This window comes from Vespa mandarinia, chromosome 1, assembly GCF_050613455.1.
Source record: "Vespa mandarinia isolate Hongniang chromosome 1, ASM5061345v1, whole genome shotgun sequence".
NCBI classification, from domain to species: domain Eukaryota; kingdom Metazoa; phylum Arthropoda; class Insecta; order Hymenoptera; family Vespidae; genus Vespa; species Vespa mandarinia.
Window position 1 is genome coordinate 6517501 of NC_140810.1, and position 26546 is coordinate 6544046.

The window sequence follows — 26546 nt, forward strand, 5'->3', positions numbered from 1 at the left end:
GGAGAACGAACTCTTTGAAGTTCAGATACGAAGGATAAACAAGAATTTTACTGCGAATGAACTGATTGGATTCAATAATACTGGGAATGTATGCGTTTGGCCATCCGAGGAGTGTCTCGCTTATTATCTGCTAAAAAATCGTGATATTTGTCGAAACAGAAGCGTTCTCGAGCTTGGTGGTGGGATGAGTTGTCTTGCTGGTATCCTCGTTGCAAAATACTGCAATCCCAGTGCAGTCACGCTCACCGACGGCAACGTTACCAGCGTCGATAACGTTCGTTGCATCGTCCTGAGGAACGACATGGCTGATTTTGTCGAGTGTGGGGTTCTTCAATGGGCAAGGGCTGCACGAGCTCTTAGGCAAGCTATCGCAAACAATTGCAATCGAAAGGTGATTATCTTCTCTCGAAAGGGTGCTACGAATTTTCGAGATCATTCCGATCGAACTACGTAAAGTTTTACGACGATCAATACGTTTAGTTTTATTGATCTCGATTGAATCGATTTCTCTTACATTAGTAAGACCGATTATTTGATATATGTCGATCGTAAAGTCGCTCATAAAGTCAATCACGATATCGTTTCGATAACGATATACTCATATTTGTTCTTTTATTTTTTTTTTTTTAATTTAAACGCTATTCTATTATGCATTTATTTACATTATTTCTCAATGATACTTTATCTTCTTATCCTATCTATTATTCTATATTTTATGTAGTTTTTCTTTTGTATAATTTTTAAATGATATTTTTTTGTTGTCTTCTAGTCCCATGCATGTCTATATTCTTATTTTTGAAACAATTTTATTGATTTTTTTTTAATAATTTTGAATTAATATATTTTCTTGCCTTCTAATCGAACGTCCACGGCAATTGTTCCAACATGGATCATAGTATTAGAGAGCAAATAAATTTCGAAACGCATGGTCGATGCCCTCGTGGCCGAATAACGCGATTCGTTGTGTGCCATTCTGACCGATGTTAACGTGATCGGCATCGACAATGTCAAGTGCACCCTTGTCTTCGACAATGCGCATACCAATTTCGTATAAGACCCGACGTAATGCATTCCCCGTCACGTTCGATGAATCATTTCGAACATCGTACCTCGTTCGATAAAAAAATAACGAAGAGCTCCGAGGAACGAAACAAGGAAATTTTATAGTAAAAATAAAAATAAAAATATATATCATATATAAAAATAGAAATATATATTATAATAAAATATTTATGAACAATATATATATATATATATATATATATATATATATATTTATTTATATTTCGTATATATATTTACAAAATTTATAATTAATTTATACGATGGGTTTAAGAAGGCTAATCTATATTCATTTGGTAGAATTTTAATAATCCTTTTTATTTGCATTTGTATTTTATCCATTTATTTAGTGATTATATTTTAGTTAATAATAATACGATCAATTTGTTCGTGGAAATACACATTTATCGTTCGAATTAATAATAACGTTATTCCGTTAACAAGCAAGTCGAAAAACGTTTGTTCTATTATGCGAATCGATAGTTTACGAAGCTTTTATAAGTTCGGCTCATTCGTGGATACTAAATCTTGTACAGAACTTCCGGGTCGTTTTCTCTATCACAGACCAGACGGAACGCGCGTGAATAGCTATGTGGATGATGCACCATTCCAATGTTTCCGGCTAGACTTTAGTTCGACTTCCTGTGTAGATCGTACCGAGCTCTCTCCTCGTATTTCCGGTTGTACTTAACGTTTAGCCTCTTTCCTTTTTTTTTCTTTTATTCAATTTTTATTTTTTTTTTCGAAGAATACATTCGTGACAATGTCGAGTATCGAGTCTATTCATCAAATCGACGGCTTTTTCATTCTACGTCTTCTTCCTAGCATTTTTTTCCCTTTTTTCTTTTTTTTTTTTTTTTTTTTTTTTAATTTGAAGAATATATTTTTAACAAAATTACACATCGACTCATAAGGATAGAATAATTAATAGCTTTTATCTGTGAAAATGGTATCTTTAAGATGGCGATAAAAAATACTCTTCGTTCATTTATTTATTTCTTTTTATCTTGGATAGTTCCTCGGAGAAATCTCAAAGTTTATCATCTAATCTGTTCTCACCAGACTATCGAGTTTTAGATGTACAAATTAACATTTACTCTGTCCGCTTATAAATGTTTCGTCAATATTACATAGATCCGATTGAAAAGGTCTAGCGTTTTCATCGAATGGTTTTAGATATATGCAGATACTCAAACGTTCTTTCAAAGAATCGTCTCTTTTATACTTCGATATTCGTTCGATTGTACGAATATCAATAAAATTCGATAGCACGTAACGTTCCTGTCGTTTATTGAGTTTTTCGAAATTATCGTTTATTTTCGAGATTTTTTCTTTTTTTCTTTGATCCATTTTTATCAGGCACGCATCATCGAGGAGGAGGATGATCTACCAAGCAAGAAAAGGTCTTACGACGTGATCCTCTGCGCAGATTGTCTTTTCTTCGACGATGCCAGGCTTGACCTGGTCGAAACGATTTATGGTTGGCTTGCTGACGACGGTGTGGCCCTGGTGATAGCACCTAGACGTGGAACGACGTTTCAGAAATTCGCCGAAGCCGCGATCAAACGTAGTTTCATAGCCAGGCAGACCGAACGATACGACAGCGAGGTCTGGTCGAGACATCTGGAACTCTTGGATCAGAGCCAGGAATATTCAGCCGATTTGCATTATCCTGTTCTCCTGGAGCTCAGCAAGCAGAAAAAGACACCACCGGGATGATCGAGATCCATTGGGGATGAAGAGGACGACGAAGATGACCTTGACGAGAGTATCAGCGAATGAAATCTCTTTTTTACTCTTCAAACAAAATGTCTTTTTTCTCAGTATTTCGTTGAAGTTGTTTTTCAAGTCAAGATCTATTGAGATAAACGAACGTTGTTTATATTTTATGACAACGGCAAACGAATGGTGAATAATGAGAAAACTGTTAAAGAGTTCAAAGTTCAACGACGATCATCGAAAATTACATTCGAAGAGTACTCTGTCGAATCGTTTGGATTTTCGAGTAGAAACTCGAGAGAAAGTTTTCGTAGCACGGAGAAACGCGTAAAACCGAATGGCATCGTTGTTCAGCGTTAATAACGCGTTAGCCAAATTGACGATGCTCCATCGGCTTCCTAGCATCATCTTAAGACTTAGACGACGTTGAAGATGTTCTTGGAATACTATTCTCTATCTTTCTCTTTCTCTCTCTCTCTCTCTCTCTTTCTCTCTCTCTCTTTCTCTCTCTCTCTCTTTCTCTCTTTCTCTCTTTCTCTCTCTCTCTCACTCTCTCTTTCTCCAAGTTACCTACTAAAGGCCATTTTCATTATGCTCGAAAATGCATCTCGTTCGTATACGAGAGTGCACGTGGATCCTAAGTATAATATTTATACAACAAAGGTAACATTTAATCCTATTTAAATGAGAAAATATTAAAAAGTAATTAGTTAATTCTATAAAATAACTTTTTTCCATTGTTTAAAAGGAGTTTGGGAGATCATTGAGAGAATCGTATTCAACGTACCTGATTTTTCATAGAACGAAAAAGTCAGTGCTCCGATATCCCATTCTGTGACTGTAATTGTGTGTGCGTGTGTGCTGACAAGTTTCTGTATAACGTACGTATAAGATTTGAATAAATGTGTTGATGACACTGTGTGTGGGGTGTTGAACGGCGAGAAAAAAAATACATAAAATTTTATTAAATTCTTATTTATTTGTTTGCAAATTTCTTTGAAGATTAAAAAAAAAAAAGAAAAGACAAAAACCAACAAAACAAAACATCTTTATACAAAGTTTACATCGTTAATGACATTTCTCTGATTTCTCTTTTTCTTCCTTTTTTTTTTTTTTTTTTTAGTAAAATCTCATTAACGATCTTTCGTTATTGAAATTTATTTATTAAAAAAAAAAAAGATAAAAAAAAAAAGAAAAAAAAACGATGTCATCGAATCGAGGAAATAATAAGTCGAGGGTTCACATGGATCGCGGTTATTCAAGTTTAACATGGTCTCCCTTTATTTTCACGCACCATTACGGAATAACGTGTGTCTACTCACTGATCAAGAGTCTTTGAAAGCGATTCTATCTAAAAGAGAGAGGGGTCAGGGAGAGAGGGAGAGAAAGAAAGGGGAAGAGTTCTTTAACCACCCTTATATGAAGTCTATACTCTCCGTTGACAATGTGGATGATCATAGGGTAAATTTTCTCTCTCTCTCTCTTCCTCTCTTTTTTCTCTCCCTTGCTTTTGTCTGAAGAATTTTCGAAAAAGTCAGCGATATTGTGTTTACTATATTATCTCATCGTCGATACTTGAGATTGCTCATTCGTTATCGCATTTTTGATAGAAAAGATCAACGTTACGTTGATGAAAGAAATAAAAGGAATGTCCGGATGCGGTTGACGGCCAGTACTGAAAATAAATACGAGCGAGAATACTTTCGGAGGATCGATTTAGTTCACCTCATTCTATGCTTTTCGCTCGATTATCATCCTTTTTGGGGAATTGGAGGAAACCGAAGGAACGTGCGAAAGGGATAAAAAAAAAAGAAAAAACGATCCTTCGATCGACTTGATCGAGCTGACAAAGCAATCGTTGCTCCTTTACTCTCGACATCTTTCACGGTCGAACGAACAAGATTTAAAAGGCCAAAACCACGGTGACTTGACTACTGTCGTTAACCAGAAAACGTTGAAATAACGTTGTTGCGATGGTGAATAATGATAGAGAAAGTTGGGGAGAGAAAAAAGAACGCCAGATACTGAATGGCCAGAAACGATAAGTCGACCCCATCGCGATCCTACATCGATCAAACTCGACAAAATATATTCCTCTATTTTGCTTGACATATTATCACAAATATCACTATCTACATATGTATATAAGTATTTATTTAATTTATCTATATAGTCGATGATTCGTTGTATATCGTTTTGATTCTAATTTTATGTTTTATATATTTAATTCTGTTTAAAGATAGATTTAATATTGTTTTCATTATCATTTTATTGTGCAATCTAATGATTCATTATTTTTATTCGAGCGAATGAACATTTTATCTTATATGTATTTTTGTCTTGATAAAGTTTAAACAAATTTTATTAATTTATTATCTGATATTTTTTGTAAGAAATGAAACAAATGATTTAGGGTTGTTTAAAATGATTGAGGGTCCAAAGCTCTTATAAAGAGTCTCCTTTAAAATTTTTCGAACTTTCATAAAGCGAGAAATTTAGAGAATTTTTTAGCTACTATTTATAGAAATAGCTGATAAATAATATATCGAAGAATACAATATACATATTCGATCATGATTACAAATTTTAATATGCAAATTGCTTACTTATTATTATATAAGTATTATATGCGAGTTTCGTACTTGTAACGTTCTCTCTAATATTGTTATATATTATTACATATTATTAAATAGTCAGAAAAATAAGAAATTGCTCGCAAAGGGAATAAAAGGCAGTAATATTTTATTAATAACAACATTAAAAAATGTATGCAACATTGTATGAATAGTTTTCCATTTCAATATTCTTATTACAAAACAATTATTATATTAATTATAATACGAACAGAGTCAGAGTCGACATATTCCTATTCTAGTTATTAAGATACAAGCGTAGAAGCATAAAAACGGTAAGAATGGATGTTGAGAGACTTTTTTATTATATTGATTTATTTTACGAAGTAAAAGAAAAATATTCGAATGTTCGAGGATGTGTTTGTCGTAAAAGAAAAAAAATTGTTTGAACGAAAGGTAAAGAAAGTTTGTATAGTTCGAGCAAGCCTTTTAGAGACAGAAAAGATAATTAAGTAAAAAGTCGTTCGTTGAAATGGTCTAATCTGACCCTAATCCTAATCGTTTCTTCTTTTCCTATATCTTATGCCTTTCCAACTCCAACGTCGTTACCTCGAAGGACCAATCTAGTTAAGTCTAGTCAAGACTACCAAACTTCCATTATCACGTACCTATGTATCCACAAACAGCGTCTATTATACAATACATGTGTATATATATATATATATATATATATATATATATATATATATTTGCGGTTATATCATATATTAGAGATTTTCTCGAATAATAAAATATTTTCAATTATTGACTGCGTAAAATATTTCTGAATCTACCCAACTAAAACGTATCTCATTCCACTAACATAACTTTTCTATATTCGAATTAGAATTAAACCTAGAATTAGAATTAATGATTAACCCTTTAATGCGTGATTTATTGTTGTAGAAATTTTACAGAAAAAAAAAAGAATATATATGTATATACCAACTATATGAAGAAAATATTAAAGCGAAAAAATAATTATAGATATCATAATGTTTTTTTGTACAAAATTGAATAAAAAGCAAACTTGTAATAAATGGATTAATATATTTTATTTCTGCGATTATATACATTTAAGGATTAAATCGAGGCTAAATGCATTAAGAATAAAATCGAAGAGTCGTCGATTCGAACGTAGACTTAAAAGCGATTGAAATTGAAAGAGTTGAGCCAGGAGTTAAGTGTCTTTATCTCGTTGAAAGAAGCTAGAACGAAGAGATATCGGCAAGAGCACCGGCCATCGCTTTATCTCTTTCGGCACGTTTGCCAGGACCTGACGCAATCTCGAGTGCCGGCGAGCTTTCTAGCACTAGGTTAGATCGTGTCAGGTGCCGCGTCTCGAAGAGACATTTTAAGAGACGTTCATCTCGACCTTGCGCCCGTACTTCCGGTTCTTTACCGAGCTCAAAACGTTCCCTTTAATAACTACGTTTTATAGTGATCCACAAGACTCAAATAAATTGTAAACTGGTTAAATGGGAACATCGAGATTGTGATAATAGTGAAGGTGATATTACATGTACAAAACATAATGATTTTAATGAATAATTAATGATAATATAGAAGATATTTTTATTTAATTGATATATTATAATGTATAATAAAGAAAATATAACCAGGATATATAAAAATTATATTTTAATATGACAGTCTAATAATATATTGAATGAGAATATAATTTGAAATAATAATATAATCGTTTAATAGATCAGACAAATAAATAAAACGTAAAATTACGATGATAAAGAAAAATATTTAATTATCGATAAATCGTTTCCCACGTGAGAATTCTTATGATAAAATCATCTAAATAGAATTTACATTTTAAATTACATTTTTTCTTTTAATTAATTAACACGCCCTCAATGTGGCACGAGTTTATTTTTTTTTTTATACTCATCTCATCCTTTTCCTAGTTTTTCTTAATACCTAGTGATGAACTTTAATGATGTACAATATTTCAGTATTTCCATTTTATAATATATTTTGCAGCGCCAATAATTAATTACTATGCGTCTAACAATTGTATTTATTTCTACGTTCGACTTCTTATAATATAAATCTTTTATCTTTTTTCTCTCATTATTTTATCTCATTCCGAGTTTTGAACAAATCCAAAATACTTTTTGATCGTTCACGAGAAACTTTAAAAGTGCTCGCACGTTGGAGATTAATATAAAACTTTTTATGAAACTGCTATCGGACTCTCTGCTTTAATTAAGAATACTTTAATTAAGAAATTTTATAAGAATGAAATAAAAATTGTTCATATCTAAAAATTTCATTCAAAAGCGTTTATTCCTTTGTGAATTATTCGTCGATTTTCCATAAAATACAACAAAAAGAAATGAAAGCTTTTTGACGAATGATAATGGTTTCGATTAACATCTGCTTTTCGTGACCGAGTTAAACGATTTCAGAGAAAATAAAAAGGGATGAGAAAAAGGGATGGATATCGAAGAAAATTGTATAGTCAACTTCTATACACTCACTACATTTATCCATTTATCCACACGCGATATGTTTATGAAAAAGAACGAAAGAAAAAGAAATAAAATTGTCGTTTAAATCTAAATTCCAACTACCATGCAAATTCAGAATTTGATTCGAAGTTATTGCCAGATTGAAGGTAGACTTATAAAAGTTGTGATAAGATTCTGATAAAAAGTAAAAAGGAAAATCACTTGAACTCGAGTCCTTGAAAATGATAAAATAAAAATATAATATTCCTATAATTAATTAATACTTTTCTTGAAATTTTTTAACAATATTTAGTTCACTTCTTTGAGAGATTTTCTGTATCATTATTACTGTTGTTATTATTATTATTATTATTATTATTATTATTATTATTATTATTATTATTATTATTATTATTATTATTATTATATTTCTAGTGATTCTCGATTATTCTTTCGATAGAAAGGAAAAAAGAAATTTACTAACTACGAGTTTATATGGTGTATCCTTGGTATACCCTTTCTCTTAATTGAGTATCATTAATGAGGGTATATGTTAGAAATTTATTACTGCCTGTAAGTATACCATACGTTGTTTATTCAGTAACACAACGCAGCACAAGGCAACATGTCGTGCTTAACATTGACATATTGTGTATGTACAACGATGTACCTTATAATTAACAACGATCGTTTATACAAAAACAAACGTATGTATAACGAAGATCTTATCAGCGTTCGTTCTGATTTTATATAATATTGATATTTGACTATAAATTTTTACGCAAGTCATGCGCTATATACATTAAACCTTAAATGCATGTGCAAAATTACAACATATTAATGTTTAATGTGCCATGTAATGTACATGTAATTATATTTTTCTTTAAATCTCTCAAATGAAATGATAATATAGTTTTATCATTATTTTCGTTTTAATATTTATATAAATGCTAGAATAAATTTATTTTGTCAAAAGTCTACTAAAGATAATAAATCATGCATTAAAGGAGGATTAAATAAAAATAAAATATAAAGATACTAATATAGTTTGATTTTTAATGATTTGATTTGAAAGATAATCGATGTCGAAGCTAAAATCGAGAATGTAAAAAAAAAGAAAACTTAATTTTATGATCTCGCATTTTTATTCGATTACCACCCAGTCAATTTAAACTCTACCTGTGGCGATTGGATTTTATTGAATCGGCCTCACAGTAGTATTATCTTATTCTATGAATTCTTCTTGAAAGTATTATAAGCTTTTCGTTGAAAATGGAAAGGTTCTCCGAAAAGTGTAGAGCTTTAACCGATAAGTCCTCTTATGCGGTCCATTTGCGACAAGTGCATCTCCATGCCTGTTGGTCAGAAAATACTATGAGATCCTTTTAGTTATATGACCTTCTTCCTGTTGTAATTCGTGGAAAAATAAATGTACACTTTTAACGACGTTGCGTAACATCAGAAACGATTTCTGAATACTTCAATTTTTTTTTTTTCGAATATGAAAAAAAAGAAAGCAGTCAATTTCTCGTCGTAAACCCTAAAGAAAAATAATATAAATTTTTAAGGATACTGTTAAATATCGGAAACAATTTTCTAATAGTTATCATTATCTTTTTTCTAAATGTATTACAACGAACAAATGGAAAGAGTATAAAATGTCGAAGAGATATTCTTAATCTGGTGTAGACGTTTTTCTGTGAAAAAATTTGCGAGGGATATTATTCTCATAATGCGAGACACAAAACGCAGATTTGAAACTTTCTTAGCGAATACTGAACGTGAAACGTTAAACAAGACAAGGGAGAAATTTTATGGCCGACGGATTCGAGCTTTTAACGACCATCTTTTACAACGTCTCTTGCGTATAAACAGTACTACGTAGTATAATGTACAACATCCTAAATAAAGATGTCGATGGAAATATGTGAGCCCTTGGCTATAAAGAAGTTAACAATTAGGCGATGAGAATGATCAATGAATGAATGTGAACAATGAAAATGAAAATAAATCTTAATGTATATCTTGATTCAAATCTTTCTCTAAAAACGAATATAGTTATAATATTTTACGTATATATGATATATATATATATATATATATTCTTTGTGTTTTACATTATATATTTATAGAAGAGATATGTATTAAATATATAAAACGCGAAGAAAATAATCTAATTCTTTTTCGATGGAACACGATCGATTATACAATTTAAAACTACAATGTATTCATACGTCCGACAGAGATCACAATCGGGCAAAAACGTTGGATTTTATTTTATGTATAGTTGGTTTATATTGTTTTTTTTTTTTTTTTTTTTTTTTTGAGATAATATCGTGAGATTGGAACATCATCACGAAAGGTACTAGTCAACTAACAGATAAAATCGTGCCGATAGAACGTGTTCTGATCTGAAAATGATCTGAACATTAGGATAGTGAAATTCTTTAGACTAGAAGTGTAAAAGCGCCTGACAATCGTTTTGCTATGCAAATTGTTCGAGAAAAGCAGGTCGAGTAACTTGGAGTTTCTCGTTTGACGATCGAGATCGACGTCTCGCGGCGTGATTTAGGGAGCGCGCCACGTGTTGATAATATTTATCTTGACATCGAACCCGTTTAAACTCCCATACTCTTGTAAACGTTCGGCCGAGCGGGAAATTTTCCAGAAATAACATGAGTCGATCGTGAGGGGTCTCTTCGTAGATCGGCATGGAAGGTCGTGATTATTTTACGACTGTTTTTGTTTCGTCTTCTCGTCGATCGGAGCTTTTGTCGAAGGATCGACAAAATTGTTCATTCTGAACGACCCTTCCATTATTTCTCATCCATGCACGTATCCAATTTCGTTTCATTTATCTGATTCCTACGATAAATCTAATACCTTTGATAGTTTTTTTTAGAACCATTTTATCGACTATTGGCAAGGGACTTCTTTACTTTTTTTTTTTTCCTTCTTTCTCTCATGAATATAAAAGAGAAAGAGAAAGAAAGAATTCAATAATGAAATTGTAAGATCAATTGTTTTTACATGTACGTCATTTAATTCGGGTTATGAATGAATAATGTTAAAGGAAATGTCGAAAGTCATTCGTCATGTGTTGGACTTTTTATGTTTGCATTGATAATGTCGTTAAGGAAAAAAAAAAAAAAAAAAAAAAAAAAAAAACAAGGAAAAGTATAATTATTGTTGAATTATTTATCGTCCCATGACAAGATATTTTTCGAATGGACGTTCAAATATTTTAATTAAATATTCGATTTAACAGATTACCTTTTATTCTTCAGTTCGATCGAATAGAATAAATATAAACGTTTTCTTAAAAGAGAAAGGAAAATGCAAAATGCCTGTGCGTGCAGACAAATCATGATGATTAGATTCGCATCTATTTCGATCTAGAAAAGAGGTCGAACGATCGTAACAGATACCTTTCGACATTACCTGAAGATTCAGGCAGGGGTTTGACAATCGATTATGCAAATACGAGGAAAAGCGAACGCGGCTGGTTTCGATTTCGTGGAAGAAGAGGTTGCACCTTTGCTCGATCACATAAATCTTTTCCATCCTCGACCGTTTTCCTAACGTTCTTTATGTAAATTCTTCTCTTCGTCCGAAAAATATTGCTACTAGGTCACATCTAAACTGTCTCTAATATATATGTATATATATATTTATATACACATATTATATATAGTATTTTAAGTACATTTCTAAAATCAAATTCATGTGACATGTAAAAATTGGGAAAATCTATAATATATACGTAATTACATTTACGGGAAATTATTTATGTGAATATTTAAATACGTTAAATATAACGATAGATATATATAATATATGTATGTATACATATGTGAATAACAACATCCATGTATAATGCAAATGAACAAACATATATACATATCCATGTATGTAGATTTATATTGCTTCTGGTATTTTACATTATTATAACGTTTCGCTAATTCACAAGATAGAAATGGTCAACTCGAATAATACCGTTCTGTTGTTTACGGAGACAAACCATGCGCAATTTAAATCCACTCGATCATGTTACTGCAATCTCGTTATATTAATCTATGAGAGGTTTTGATGAAAACTCCAATGGATTCGAATTAAATCTTAATTGTAGGGTCTTGTTAAAAAGGAACGAAGTTAAAGGAACTTTAATCTACGAAGGATAGTCTTCAAGGATCAAGTTTATATTGATATATCAATCTTTTTATTTCCTTCGTTTTTTACTCAAAAATATTAATTCTCTAGAAGCGCAAAATATAATTTAAAGTTTATAAGGCCGAGGAAAAATGTAATAATTTGTAATTGAAATTTAAATTAACTAGGAGTTTGTGTCATGGGATCTTGGAAAAAATGATGTATGTAATAAGACTATATTGCCAGTCTCCATAAGTGGAAGGGTCATTGATGAAGTTAGGTCACCAAAAAGTTATTTACTTTATCCATTATATGCAAGGTGTTATGCGCAGATGGTTAAATACAAAATTAAATTATATAACCATTGTAGATGTAAATAGAAGTAGGATACATTATATAATGATAATAAAGGATAAAGAATATAAGATAAGTCAGGAAATAATGATTCACTCTTTTTTTTTTTTAAACTTCAGTACATTCTATATTTAATCTATCTTCAAAGCAGAAAAATATATCTGTAAAAATAGATGCATAGAGAAATTATAATATCAAGATAAATTAAAAAAATAATCCTAGATTTAAAAAAAAAAAAGAAATTTCATTTTCGATGCACAAGGCCATCTCACTTAGACTGTAATATGAAATGACACGTGATTCAAAGTGTCATGGCTCAGGTAAAAAACAAGAAGGTTTTGTACAAAATAAGAGAAAAAGTTATTATTCGAACATAACTTCACCACAAGGATCACAAATTTAAAAGTGTTGAACATCCTTTGTGAAACCACTTAATGTATCTCATACATCGAATTTAGTGATCTTCTTTAGGAATACTACTTCCTATATCCGACGCATTCAGCATTATTTTCTTCCTCAAAACTTTTGGACTTTTGGATTGCAAAATTCGAAAAATTTACATTCGAAAATGGATCTTTCATAACATTTTTACGTTTCGATTTGGCGGAATTTTTAACACATTTTGTTACTTTGGCGCTTGAAACTATTCAGTTTCCTATGTCTTCTAATTCGTTGAACTACACCTGATGACGTATTGGAGATTAAATTAAAAGCATTGTGTCTGGCGTGTTTGTCAAGGATCTCTTTTTATTAATAGCTTGCGAAGAACCAGCTGAGCCAGATTTTGGTTCTTTATTTTTCTTCGTATCTTCTTCAATTATATGAGCCACATGTTGTTCCGATTGTTATTCTTCATTTAAGAAAGCGCATAATAGACATTCGCCATTAAAAATGATTAATGCAAAGAATAAAAATCCATCATTGTCGTAAGCAGTCAGATTTATATCGTAAGGATGTAACAACATATAATTTTGTGATAGGTCAATTATCCCAGTTGATGACCCTGATCGATCAAAAAATCTATCTAACTTGAAAATCGTGGAGTAATAATTTACTTGTTTTTTTTTTCAATAATTCTAATTTCTATATTTCTCATCGTAGGAATATAAACGTGACCTTCAAATATTATATTAGTGCACTGTATTCAGGAAAAGTTATTATTTTTTTTTGTAAATCGTTAATAAATTATGATTTAAAGAGTAATCAGAAAATTTTTGCAAATACATATTCCATGTCTATATTATGAATAACTTACATAATTTCTTAATTGAAAATAAACAAAGAATACCGTTCATAAGTTTTATTAATAATCGTTAGGATCATGGCAGGATTATCTTACACTGAATTACTCTAAATAAAATTGTCCATCCTCGTAGGAAAGACTATAATATATTTTAGTAATAGAATAGAAATATTGTCTTTAAATTTAAAAAAATATATTAAATTAAATTAATAAATTTCTAAATGTTCCAAATAGTGTGTATTTAGGGGACGTCAGTTAGCATCCTTGCTTTATTTTATTGAAAGAATTGTCGCGCATGTGCATAATAAACAGGTTTCTTCCTCCTTTCCTCCCCCAGACAGAGAGAATAATATCATCTGTATTATGATATTGTCGACCTCCTCTCGACCCAACTGATAATATAGTCTTATTACATAATGTACCTATATGAAAAGAATTTTTTTAAAAAGTAACAACCGGCGCGATAACGATTTCTTTTCGTACATGTTGATAGACCAGAACGTATCATCAATAGTGCAACATGATCCAATTTTCTGGCACTTTTCAATATGAAATGTAAACAACGCGATTTCCCTGGTGAACTTTAACAAGTTACGGAAATTTGATAAATGTTTCCCGAGGACATCCTTCAAAATTTCCTTGATAAAATTTATTACATATAAACAATCTCGTTTATATAAAATTTTATAATAAAATTACTTTTATTAATCATTGATGAATTCGTTAAAACTGTTTCTTTTATTTTATTACAATGCAATATAAAAAAATACATACGTTTGACAAAAGGCAAGATATTTTTAACTTCGCGCATATCTTATCGATGTAGTCAATGTACGATCGAAAACTCCTGCAAAAATTCTTCGTGATATTTCATACATGAGATGCAGCGATTCTCAGATAACGCTTGTACAAAATTTCCATGTAAATAGTGTGAACTGTGAAAACGTTTACTTGTTTCGCATTTTATCAAGTAAATCAATTTTTATCTATCGTTGCGTCAAGATCTTCGAGAAGCCAGTTGATTTACGAATATCGATAAAAATTCGATTTTATAAGAAAATCATTATTTTTCTCATTTCGATCCAATATTCCTAATAATTTGTAAAATGAAATTAATCTTACCGACCTTTAAAAATTTATTATGTATATTTTATGTTTATATATATATATAAACATATATATATATAAACATATATATATATAAACATATATATATATATAAACATATATATATATATATATATATATATATATATATATAAACAGATGTAATTGTAATATAATAAACAAATGTAAATAGCAATATGCATATTTATCTATTTATACATGTATACGTGATATACAAATTTGCGCGAACTTGTGTGTGTGTGTGTGTGGATGCACGTATATATGTATATATTTATATAATTCTATTATTTAATAGTTCATAGTTTAGTGTGGTTTAGATCAACATTTAAATATCTTATATAAATATTATATTAAAGAGAGGGTTGTTATGGTATTCTTGCGAATTTGCAAGAACATTCCTGGAAAACTTTCGGACAATTTCTTACAAATTACTTTTCAATAACTTTCTTCGGTTTGACGCAAAGTAACAATTATCATTTTTTGACATATAAAAAGAAAAATTTAACGTGGTCCAATATTGAAACGCGGTCGATAGATTGAGAAACGCTGCTTCAGATGATGTACTAGTTTTTCCATAGATACTTTGTACTTTAAATTGTCTTTTAAGGATTTACATACACCTAGGAAATTCACAAAATACTTTCCAAAAATATTTTTATTCGATACATATATATTAGTATTATCCTTTAAGAATATTTTCTGAAAATTTCATCAGAAAATTCCAAAAATTGACAAAGTTACAACCGTTTGAAGTTGACTCTACTGAGTTCAACATTACATGCACTTTAAACTTTAAACACTGTTCTCTCAAAACTATGTTTTTCAAATCGGTGTCAATGATATTTTGAAAACTTATTTGAATCAATTTGAATGAAATTTGACACGATTATTTCTCATATCATTATTTAGTTTTTATTGACATACAAACTTTTTTAAGAGCCATAGTTCCTTTTTTAATCAGTAAAAATATTACTGAAACTTTTTATTGGAAATTGCATGGTAAATTCAATCATTTATATTTCTTTTTTAAATGAAAATATTAAAAATCGGCTTCTTCAAGTTGAAAATTTTTAATTATACTTTAAGGGCTTTTTGTTTTTTTTTTTTTTTTTTTTTTTTCTTTTTGATAATACCCTAAAAACGACTTTGCTTGATTTAACATTGATAACTCCAAGAAGATTGTTTTAATATTTTTGTTGGAAAATATACTTTAGAATACTACATATATTTAATGACTTTTTATTAACGAAATAAGTTACATACAGAAAGAAAAATCATGAAATGATTTTTTTTGAACCTTTTAGGTATATATAACCCATTAAGATGAGTCTATGAGTGTAGTATTTCTTGTAGTGAAAAATGATATGTTCAATTGTCAGAGATATATAGTGACTTTATAGAAGTTACAAGATGAAAGTTTTTCTTTCAAAAGAAATGAAGCAATCAACTGTAACACAAGTAAAGCGTATCCTATCGTGATTCTTCAGATTATAATCTGATCGATTTGTATATTTTTTTCTCTTATTTTACATTGTTATAAAGTTTATCGGTTATTTTATATATACGCTTAAAATTTTTTTATTTTATATACCGTTTCTATTTTATACGCGATTTATTATATTATTTTATTATTTCATTATATTATTTATTATTTCATATACTGCTTTTATTTCTTCGATAACAGTGATAATAAAAATAAATTACTATATGTATATAATTAAATTGTAAAACGTTTACTCGATCGTACTGTTTTAATTTACAATTCATGCTCACGTTCGTTAATTGAAATCGTTAACTACAGTCTTTCACGAAAATTAACCCTTAGAATAGCTGATTCGACTCTTACGAAAATACTATTAGAAAAGAGGCAATGGCACGTAACGAGATCAACACCAAGACAACACAGATATATACGTTGGTATGGTATTCTAACGAAAAAGATACCGCTTTGTTTCTAATTTTACCTCGAGCCGATTATAAACTCACATACTTTTCTCTTCTCTTGTGTTTCCTAATTCGGTTCGAATTCGTTTGCTTACTTTAGATCGATCGAATTCGGTCTAACGAGTCTCCGTAAAGAAACATTTTTGTATTTTCCAAAAATGTAAATTCGTTTTTAATAACGATTCAACGTTAATGATCGTCTACCATTATTGTATTTATTGAAATTAACCAAATCAACAATAATTATCTTAACGAATGTGTATTGCTGATAATAAATTTTTAGTTATCATAAAATTTATCATTATAGCGTTTTCTAAATATGGAAATACATTTAATTGATCGTCTGATTGGGACAATCAAAATCATTAAGTTTTTGATAATTAAATAATCTCGTTATACGCGATTTTTTAATTAATAAATTACCATATATTAATCTTTTCTCCTTTTTTTCCCCCCTAAAGGCAATCTGTCGAATTAACGACAAAATGTAACTATTTGTCTTAGAATAAAATGCGGTTAACACGTTCTTTATGAAAACGTACGTGCAATATCTCGTTTTCTTTCGCGAGGAACCAGAATTTCTTTGTATATAAGCTATTATATATGAAATTCAGACTTACATACACACACACACATACACAGATACACACACTTGACCCTCTCTTACTTCTCTTTGTAATACTTTCTTTATACGTTATTAAAGATATATATCATTTTAATTAAAATTTATTTAAATTTACCGTTTATTTAAGCAGTCGAATTTAAGAAAAAAGATTCACTATTTTCATGTGAAACAAATTGTTCTCTTTCTCTTTTTCTTTCTCTTTCTTTTTATGTTACAAAATAAATAGGTGGCGTAAAAAGATTATAGAAATTGGTTTGTAATTTGAAGACTCTCAAGATCGACATACGTTTGCAAGTATTCGAAGCCGATATGGATTAAATGTAGTATGCGAGGAGTACATAATATGTATGTAGAAGAAGGTATTAGAGATTAGAGATACACGTAATATTTAACTACAAAATATAGCGATAACGACAGAATTTTAAAAATGAATTTTGAATGTGTTCGAAGGCAAACAAATGAACCACGAAATCATGATCTTTCGATGAATCGTTTATAATCGTTATCAATAACTAATGATGAGCAACAGAGCATACTGATTGATCGCAGTTGAATCTCAAGCTTTCAATTATCTTGAATATAAATGAACAATTGTCAACCTTTATATTTGTTGGATTAATTTCACGTATAATTTAAATAATATTTAATATTCAAATTAATATTTTTTATTAATAATTAATTAGTTAATGTTAAATAATATCTAATAATCATCATATGTGATATTTTAGAGGACAATTGAAAAAAGTGTTATTAAAAATTCGTTAATATTTTAAATATGCGAATTTTTATATCAGTGATCATTCTGAATTTGCGTATGTAAATGAATAAGATATCCTTTTCTTTTTTTCTTTACTTTTTACGTTGGATATTCTCCTTTTTTTTTTTTACCGGTTTCATTCTTTGAGAATGTTTTCGAACACAGAAATGCTTTCGTCATGTTATCTTTATAACGTTTGTCTCTTTATCCATTAAAAAAATATGTGCTTTCTGTTGATATGTATTTTTAACAAAATCATAGTGACGAAATCGGTCGAATAAATCTTTCAATAGAGATTACCCTTTTCTTCATATTTAAAACAACTTTTTAAAGATTCCGAAAGTCCTTTGAACCAAAAGACATTGAAAATAATGATCTTTTAAAAAGATGATCTTTTAAATTTACGATATGTCTTGTTATTTATTAAAAAAAAATAAAAGAATAAAAAAATAAAAATAAAAAAAAAATAAAAATAAAAATAAAAATACGCGATATATCAAGAATAAAAAATCATCTACGTAATAGCACACACTAGTACATGCAATCGATGATAGATTCAGAGAAATATTCCGACCCATTAATTGTCCGGTATATAAATCAACAAGCAAATTGGATTACGAGTCGGCGCATCATTCATTAGTGACGTAACTCTATAAAACTTCAGCGTTAGCTTTAATCTGTCGTTAACACTCACGGTATTTCATTCAACTGCTTTTGTTCCGGCCAAAAGCCGGCTTTTTTTCTTTTTTCTTATTTTTTCTTTTTCTATCCACTATACCGGCTGCCGTCGGTAAACTGCTTTCAGCATATAAATATCTTTATATATCATGAGCCGGTTGTCAGAAGCAAGCCTCGTGTAGTAGCCGGTTAGGAAGGGAATCGTGTTAGAACACGTGAATTCGGTCGTTGAAGAAGAAAAAAAGAAAAGCGAAAGAGACAAGAGAAGCACTTTTGATTCTAATCTTGATAATAATAAACTATTTTTTTCATTCTTATATAACGTTCAAAAAGAATATTATTATGTGTTAACGACAATATAATGCGTTTTACGATATAAATAAAGTGAGTTAATGGATAATGGATTCGGTCTTATGAAAACAAAAGTATCATTCCTACGTATCATACAATAATAATAAGAAAAAAGTTTTTCATATTGTTAATTCTTTTTCTTACTGAATATAATATGAAACTTATAAGAATGTGTTTTCAAACATTCATTTATGAAACATTAATTTTTGAATATGAATTAATAAATAAATAGTTTTGTAATAAAAAAAAGTAAAATAAATAAGAAACACATATACTTATGGTTGTGTAACTTCAAAGCTATATAGAGTTATAGTGGGTTGTAGCAAAACAAAACGAAAAATATTGAACGAAGTATCTTTTTTTCGAAGATTGACGCCCACTTCAAAATAAATAAAAAATATTGCAAGAAAGAGCACGATTCAAAGAAAATCTACTTCAATTCATTCTTTCTCTCTCTCTCTCTCTCTCTCTCTCTCTCTCTCTCTCTCTCTCTCTCTCTCTCTCTCTCTCTCTCTCTCTCTCTCTCTCTCTCTCTCTTTCTATCTCTCTTTTTTTTTCCTCTTTCTCGACGGGTAGCAATCATCCGATCCACTTTTTTACTCCGTAATCCGGGAGAACTCGTTTGAATCATCGTCCTACTTTTTCCCCGTAGATTTGCCATGCGGATGACAAAATTTAAATCGGAATAAATTTTCGAGTTAGATGCGAACGTATAACGCTAGTGCTTGTGTTCCCTCCATCGTTCGAAAATTTCCGTGTGAACGAACGAACTCTCTTGTGATCGTGAATATTTTGTTATTAGTTGGGACACGTTCGAATTCGACGATATTAATTTGAATCGTTTCTGTGAACTTTGTTTTTATATAGGTATTTTTCGTATTTGATGATTGGAAATATTTTCGATAATGAATTTATTGTTAGTTTTATTGTGTGAGTCATTGTTATGCGACATATTCATATCCTATTAAAGTGTAATGAAATAAATTTATTTGGTTGGCTCGGCAATTAATATTAGATTTTACAGTATTTAATGTTTAAATGAATAACATTGTATTAAATATTTTTTTATAAAAAATATCGACATTATTTATCAATCCAATCAATAAAATAATCATCGTTTTTTTAATCTCAGTGCACGCGCACGTTGCACAAAGAACAACAGCTCGATAACGCACAAATATTATGCTTTTGTTTGTTTGTTTGTTTGTTTATTTATTTATTTATTTATTTCATTCTTTTTTCTTATTTTTATTTCAATGAATGCCTGAATTATTATCTATTTACTTATGCAAGTGAGATAGAGATAGAAAAATAAGAATAAGAAGTTAGTCGAACGAACGTTATAATTGGATGCAAGCCAATTGTCTCGGCTGAATATTTGTTTCTTGGAAGACTTCTCATAAAAACTGCATAAAACGATTTAGTATGAGTTCTCTTCAACCATTTTTCATTCATGATAGCCACAATTTTCACGGCTCGATTTTGTCACACATTCACAGTATATCGCGTTTCGTTTGATTCCATCACGGAGAAGAACATAAACTTAACTCGATACTTGGAACGTTCCTTTAAAGGACAATTTTATGAGCTTTCAAGATCATTTACGCTTTAATCTCGTTATCTTCTATTTAAAATTGCGATATAAAAAAAAATATATATATATATATAAATAAACGAAGTCGATTTAAATCCGATTTTAAGAAAATATATAATTTAACAAATGATTATGGCAATTCGAAAAGATTAGTATAATGCTGCTATAAAAAATGACGTAACAACGTAATGTGCGAATTATGATAAACGATGACATTGTTATCGTCAACGAATTATTCTTTTTATTCGCATTTATAGTTTCTCGTACATTAACGCTACATATCTGGGTCAATTGTTAACATTACTACATCATCTCCTTTCTATCTTGAAATTGATAGCCTTCATTGACCAGTAACGTAACATGCTGAATTTGAGAAAAAATTTTTTGGCAATATCTTTGAGGGTTGACTCGTTTCTTATCTACCCTCTTTTTTTTCTCTCTCTCTCTCTCTTTCTTTTTCTCACGGGAGCTATTACGTTGCTTTTTTCTAAGAGAAAAAAAATATTCTGTACACCATGGCCCTCTTTTTTTATCCCCTTAGAACCGTTTCTGTCAGCGAAGATAAATCGAGAGATTTACGATAACGAAGGCCAGCACCCAAATCGAAAAAAAGAACTTGGCGTGAGAAAAAAAGGAGCTTAATAATATGTTGTCTTTATAGTGATAATAGATACAACAAAAAGAAAAGGGAGAGGGATACATGTCTATTAAAAAAAAAAAAAAAAAAAAAAACAAACAAACATTTGCTAAGATTTGTAAAAATAAATAATTAAATAAATCAGAAAATAAGATTAGACAAATATTAATCGACAATACTTTTTCGTTCTGATTCATGATCCCTCAACTTTGTATTCGTTTATATTAATATACACGAAGAACATTAAACCAGCCAATCTCTGCGTCCTTCTATAGAATTCAGAGGTCTCGAGAGGAAAGTTCTATCTAAGACAGAATTAATTATTCCTCATTAATATCTGTACTCGACGGACACGCGCGACGTCCTTGCATTATGGAGACAGTTCGATACAAAAGTATTATAGTATTCCGATATTGTTTAACATTCTTTCTTTCTATTTCTATCTCTGTCGATCTTAAATTTTCTATCATAATAGTATACTAAAATCCAAATGAAATATATCAGTGTTTTTATTTACATTTAATTGAAATAAGGAAGAGAAATAGAAAAAGAGAAAAATTGAATTAAAGCATTAAAGTTACGAAGGATAAAAGAAAAAGAAAACAATAAAAAGAGAAATTTAAGAATAGAAATAAAATAAAATTGAATAAAATATATCTAATTGATCATAGTTATATCAAAAATCTATTAGAATAAATGTAATTAAATATCGAAAAGATTATTGAATTTAACAAATAAAAAACATGATTTATAAAAAGAAATTGAAAGAAAGTAGAGTTATTATATATACGTTTGATAAGTAAATTAATGAGAATTGAGTGATAATATTCATTGCACTAGAGTTAACCATATGAAATTCTATTTTTCGATATTAAATCTTTTAACAAAATTAATGCATGAACGACGAAATAACGGAAACGATTATCATTCAATGGTCGGTGTCCGAGAGATCAAGATAAAATTTATCGAGGTATATTTTATCTGAATCCTCAACAGTTTGGAACGGTCGACAAAGGGTACGTCCAACAAAAACGATAGTCTAACAGCTGTCTCTTCTCACGTCGATCGAACATGGTTGGTTACGAATAAAATATAATAAATAAATTTTAAAAATTAATTAGCAAAAAAAGCTTTTGCGGAAAACGTTAGCTGAATTTTCTCTCAATTACTTTTTTTTATTTAACTCTGTATATATTTTTTTTTAAGTGTCTAAATATATTGAGTCATTTAAAGGTCCATTTATATGTGTCGTAGCCATTCCGTGTCTCGGCCATGCACCATTACGCGAATTGGTTACTATAAGTTTTATATGTAACAGTTTATACATTATAAAAACCTTAATTCAATAAATTTTAACGTTAGTAAAATATCTAATCAAATATATAATATTTTTAATTCAATAATATATAGTATGATTATATTATTATTTATTATATTTAGTAATATATAATCTATATGTATATAATTTTAATTTATATATTAAATAATAAAAAAATATATATTATAAATTTGAACTTTAACGAGTTTATCACAATCAATTATTCAGATTGATACGATTCTTTGATGATATATTTGATGATATATAAAGTCGAAGGTCAGAAACTAACGTGAAAATGGATAGTCACTGTATATCTATGCTTTGATTAATAACTATATTTCTATAGGACGCATAAGCGACTTGCGATATCAACAAAATGATCGATGATGAAAATCTGTTTGGAAAAGTGCAGCGAATTCATCGATCAACTTCTTTATTATCACAACTGTTCGTAGATAAGTTCTTGAAATGTCAATAATATTTCAAGACGTATTTTACGCATTTTTTTTTTTTTTTTTTAACTAGGAAACGTACAAATTTTCTTTCAATATTAAACAATTTCAACAAGTTCGATAATTTTTTTTAAAGATTAAATATAATTATGATTAATGAAAAAGAAATATTACGTTCGATTAATATTTTAATTATTGTTTTACTTCGAAGAAGTTTAGGGCACTTAAATAACATTATGTATCGTTAAACGAACGCTCGAGTTGACTAGGAGCCAAGCTGTAACGACACACCAAAGTCTGGCTCGTTTGCGACCTTGTTAGAAACCTTATGATAGACCGCCAATAGTACACTTAACAAGGTTAGTATATCTACTTCGTTAATCGGTCGCGCTCTGTGTACAACTTTAACGTCTTGTTATAAAAGGATTTCAGTAAATATAAGTATTGATAAACCATGAAAGATCGTATTAAGTTACTATCGTTAAAATAACTATGAATAGTAATTTATCGAATTAAACAAGATAATTTTTATGTAAATACTTTCAAAAATATCTGTTATATAGAAAAAAAAAAAAAAGAAAGATAATAAAGATTAATTTAGAGAAAATTTATTAAACGTTCTCGAAAAGCTTTTCTTGTTCACTAATTTTCTTACGCTTGCTCCATCGTTAAAAATGAAGGAAATTTCTCTCTTCCATTCCCTCGTTATTTGAAACGTGTTCGTTTGGATTACAAAAGACAAATAAAAAAACTTTCTAATGATAAGTTACGTCCTGGAACGCTTCGGGTGCATCCACGTGGATGCACTTTCTTTACTGACAGAATTCTTTCATACGACTTACTTTACGATATTACGAACTTATTCTTATGCTTTATTGTAAATATACATATGCGTATACACGCGTCCGCACGTGCGCACACTTATGTAGTATTGTTTCTTTTTTTTAATTTTTTAATTTGAAAAATGAAAATCAATAAAATTATCTTATACATTTAATATTTATTAAATTAATTCATTTAAATGAATTCAAGAATCCTTTGTAATTTTTCTTATGTTATAAACGATAAGATCACTAAGTTGTTCGACAAAAGACTTTTGGCATGTGGTATGCCAAGTCGAATAGCCAGAAGATTCTATTTTATTACCCTTATTATCGCGTATTTGACCTGCGTGGGAAATGTGACGTGCCTCTCTCGCCTTTTGACAAGCAAAGGGACGATGCAAATTGCATCGAGGAATCACAACCGTCCCAAGACCGAGCTCTATTAATAATAGACCGTATTAATAGTGGCACGGTTCTATAGATAGTGTCATCAGGTACCTAGCCTAGCAAGCTAGTTATGGATGCATCATTAGTACACTTCAACCGAGTCTCTTATTTTTACGACGCACTTCAAATACGAACTCGTACAATTTTGTGACGCATCTATTCGGCCTATGTAAATGTTTAGGTTAAGAGAAATTTGACTATTTCCGCGTCATAAATGATTCTCTTGTAGTAAACAACGAGTACAAAATTTTTGTTTTGAAGATAGAATTACATATTACCGTTTGACATTATACGCTTATTACGTAAATTATTAACATTAGACTACTAAACCTATCAAAAGGGACGTATTAAAAATTTTGTGTTTTATAATTATTAAAATCATAATCATTAAAAATATATTAACCAAAAGTTGTGTTTCTTTATTCATTTTTATAACGAATAAAATGAATTAAACATAATAACGGATGAACTATTTTTTCCAAATATTCGTCATATTGATATGGTAAAAATAGATCTGTAGTTTTAGTGTTAAACTAAAACCAATAACCGGTATTTAATTTTGTAAGTTTTTATGTAAAATGTTTTCATATTTAATTTTTCCTATATCATAAAAGATATCTTTTATGATATTGGAAAGATTAAAAGTATACTTGCTAATAATAAGTATAATTTCTCTTGTATCTTTTATTTAAAAAAATTTATAATATCTATTGGAGATAAATGTATTAATTTATATAAAATTACTTTGTTCATTAACGTGATAAAGATAAAATGAATATAGGAAATAAATTCCGCAGCTTGAAATTCTCGTTCTAAAAGAGAATATTAAAGGAAAAAAAAAAAAAAAAAAAAAAAAAAAAATAGAATCTTTATTCCTACGTATTCCTAAAGGATTAAAAGATTAGCTTCGTCTCATTTTGTCTCAAAATTTATCCTGATATCTATACATATAAATCGGTTTCGTTCGGTGATTATCGATTTTGCTTGCACGTAGCGGAATCAAACCTGTTGCTACGGTCGAGTTATATGCGAAAGCGAGTGAAACGAAAAGACCAGACTGGCAAAGCAGTGGTAGAGCCTATGATCTCGAAATGTTTAGTTCGAAATCATACATCTAGTAAATTTAGATACACAGATAGTTTCTAAAGTATACTAACGTGAATCTAACCGTATGCATCGCGCGTACGCATCGAGGACATCCAAGGCTGAATTAGAGAAAATGAGTCGAGCATATAAAAAGAGGAAATGAAACGAGTGGATGTGTGTAGCTATTTTGGAAATTGGCCAAGCAACGTGCGCCTTGAAACTTAGAGTATTGATCTCGCGAGATCTTATCTGAGCTTACTGGTTCGCTCGTCCATTATCGTAATTCTTCGATGCTCGCTTTAATGGAACCTCCTGTCACGATCTATTCTTATGAATTAAATCGTTATAAAAGAGTGACGTTTCAACGTTTTCTTATCGTCGATAATATTATGGTACATATTTATCATCTTTCGAAGTGACGAAACTTTGATTGAAAGTAACCGTTTTTCATCATTAATGTTGTATTTTATCGTTTCCAGAAAAACAAACAAAAACAAGTCATTTATATTAGTATGATTACATCTCAAAGCAATACGATATAATTGAAAACGTATTATACGTAATTCACGAGATTATGTTTCGATCGAGAAATTATGCAATTCATGATTAATTTCGACGTAACGAGCTCGTAAATGTAGGCGAACGGATTGAAGAATAATCGATAAATGAGATTTCTCTCTCGTCCGAAAGATTAAACTCTGTTCGAGTAAATAGTAGGTACACCGTACGTGAGATGAAGAAAAACTTACCGGTTCATCCAATTCTAACTTTATCTCTTCTTTCTTCCTTCTTCGTTAATAAAAATTTATCTTTATTTTCGACGTATATTACCGCAATCGAGTTTCCTTCTTCTTTTATATATCGTGTATATGTGTCTCTTTGTTTGTGTGTGTATATGTATCTTTTTCATTTCGTGGGTGTCTTGTTCGTTGCTACTTTAATCCGATAACCAAGTCGAATTCTTTAAACGATAATTCGATTCCTAATTGGCTTCTCGTAATTGGCACTCGTACTATGATCTTGAAAATGCATTTGGCATCCGAAAATTACCGGATATATACATTTTTATGTTAGCTAAAATTTCGTCGAGTCAAATGTTTT

The 26546-nt window shown here is 29.7% G+C and overlaps 2 protein-coding genes across 4 annotated transcripts in view; both read left to right on the forward strand.

Annotated features, from left to right (window-relative positions):
- LOC118447011 (calmodulin-lysine N-methyltransferase) overlaps positions 1-7008 on the forward strand; it is a 7615-nt gene extending 607 nt beyond the window's left edge. Inside the window, exons 1-3 of one of the 2 annotated variants that reach the window (XR_004839756.2) lie at positions 1-391; positions 2422-3444; positions 3530-7008. The exon at positions 1-391 is cut by the window's left edge and continues 607 nt beyond it. Coding sequence is in view for 1 of the 2 variants with exons in the window: in XM_035878351.2 (XP_035734244.1) it covers positions 1-391; positions 2422-2781 (751 nt within the window). In the remaining variant the exon portion in view is untranslated. Of the gene's footprint in view, positions 392-2421 lie in introns of both variants that reach the window. The other variant, XM_035878351.2, reaches the window with a different exon arrangement.
- Positions 1-26546, forward strand: part of LOC118447010 (uncharacterized) — a 41765-nt gene that overhangs the window by 10326 nt on the left and 4893 nt on the right. The window contains exon 1 of one of the 2 annotated variants that reach the window (XM_085655314.1): positions 23344-23447. The exons of the other annotated variant lie outside the window; for it this stretch is intronic. The gene's annotated coding sequence lies outside the window, so the exon portion shown is untranslated. Of the gene's footprint in view, positions 1-23343; positions 23448-26546 lie in introns of those variants that run through there. 2 annotated transcript variants of the gene reach the window in all.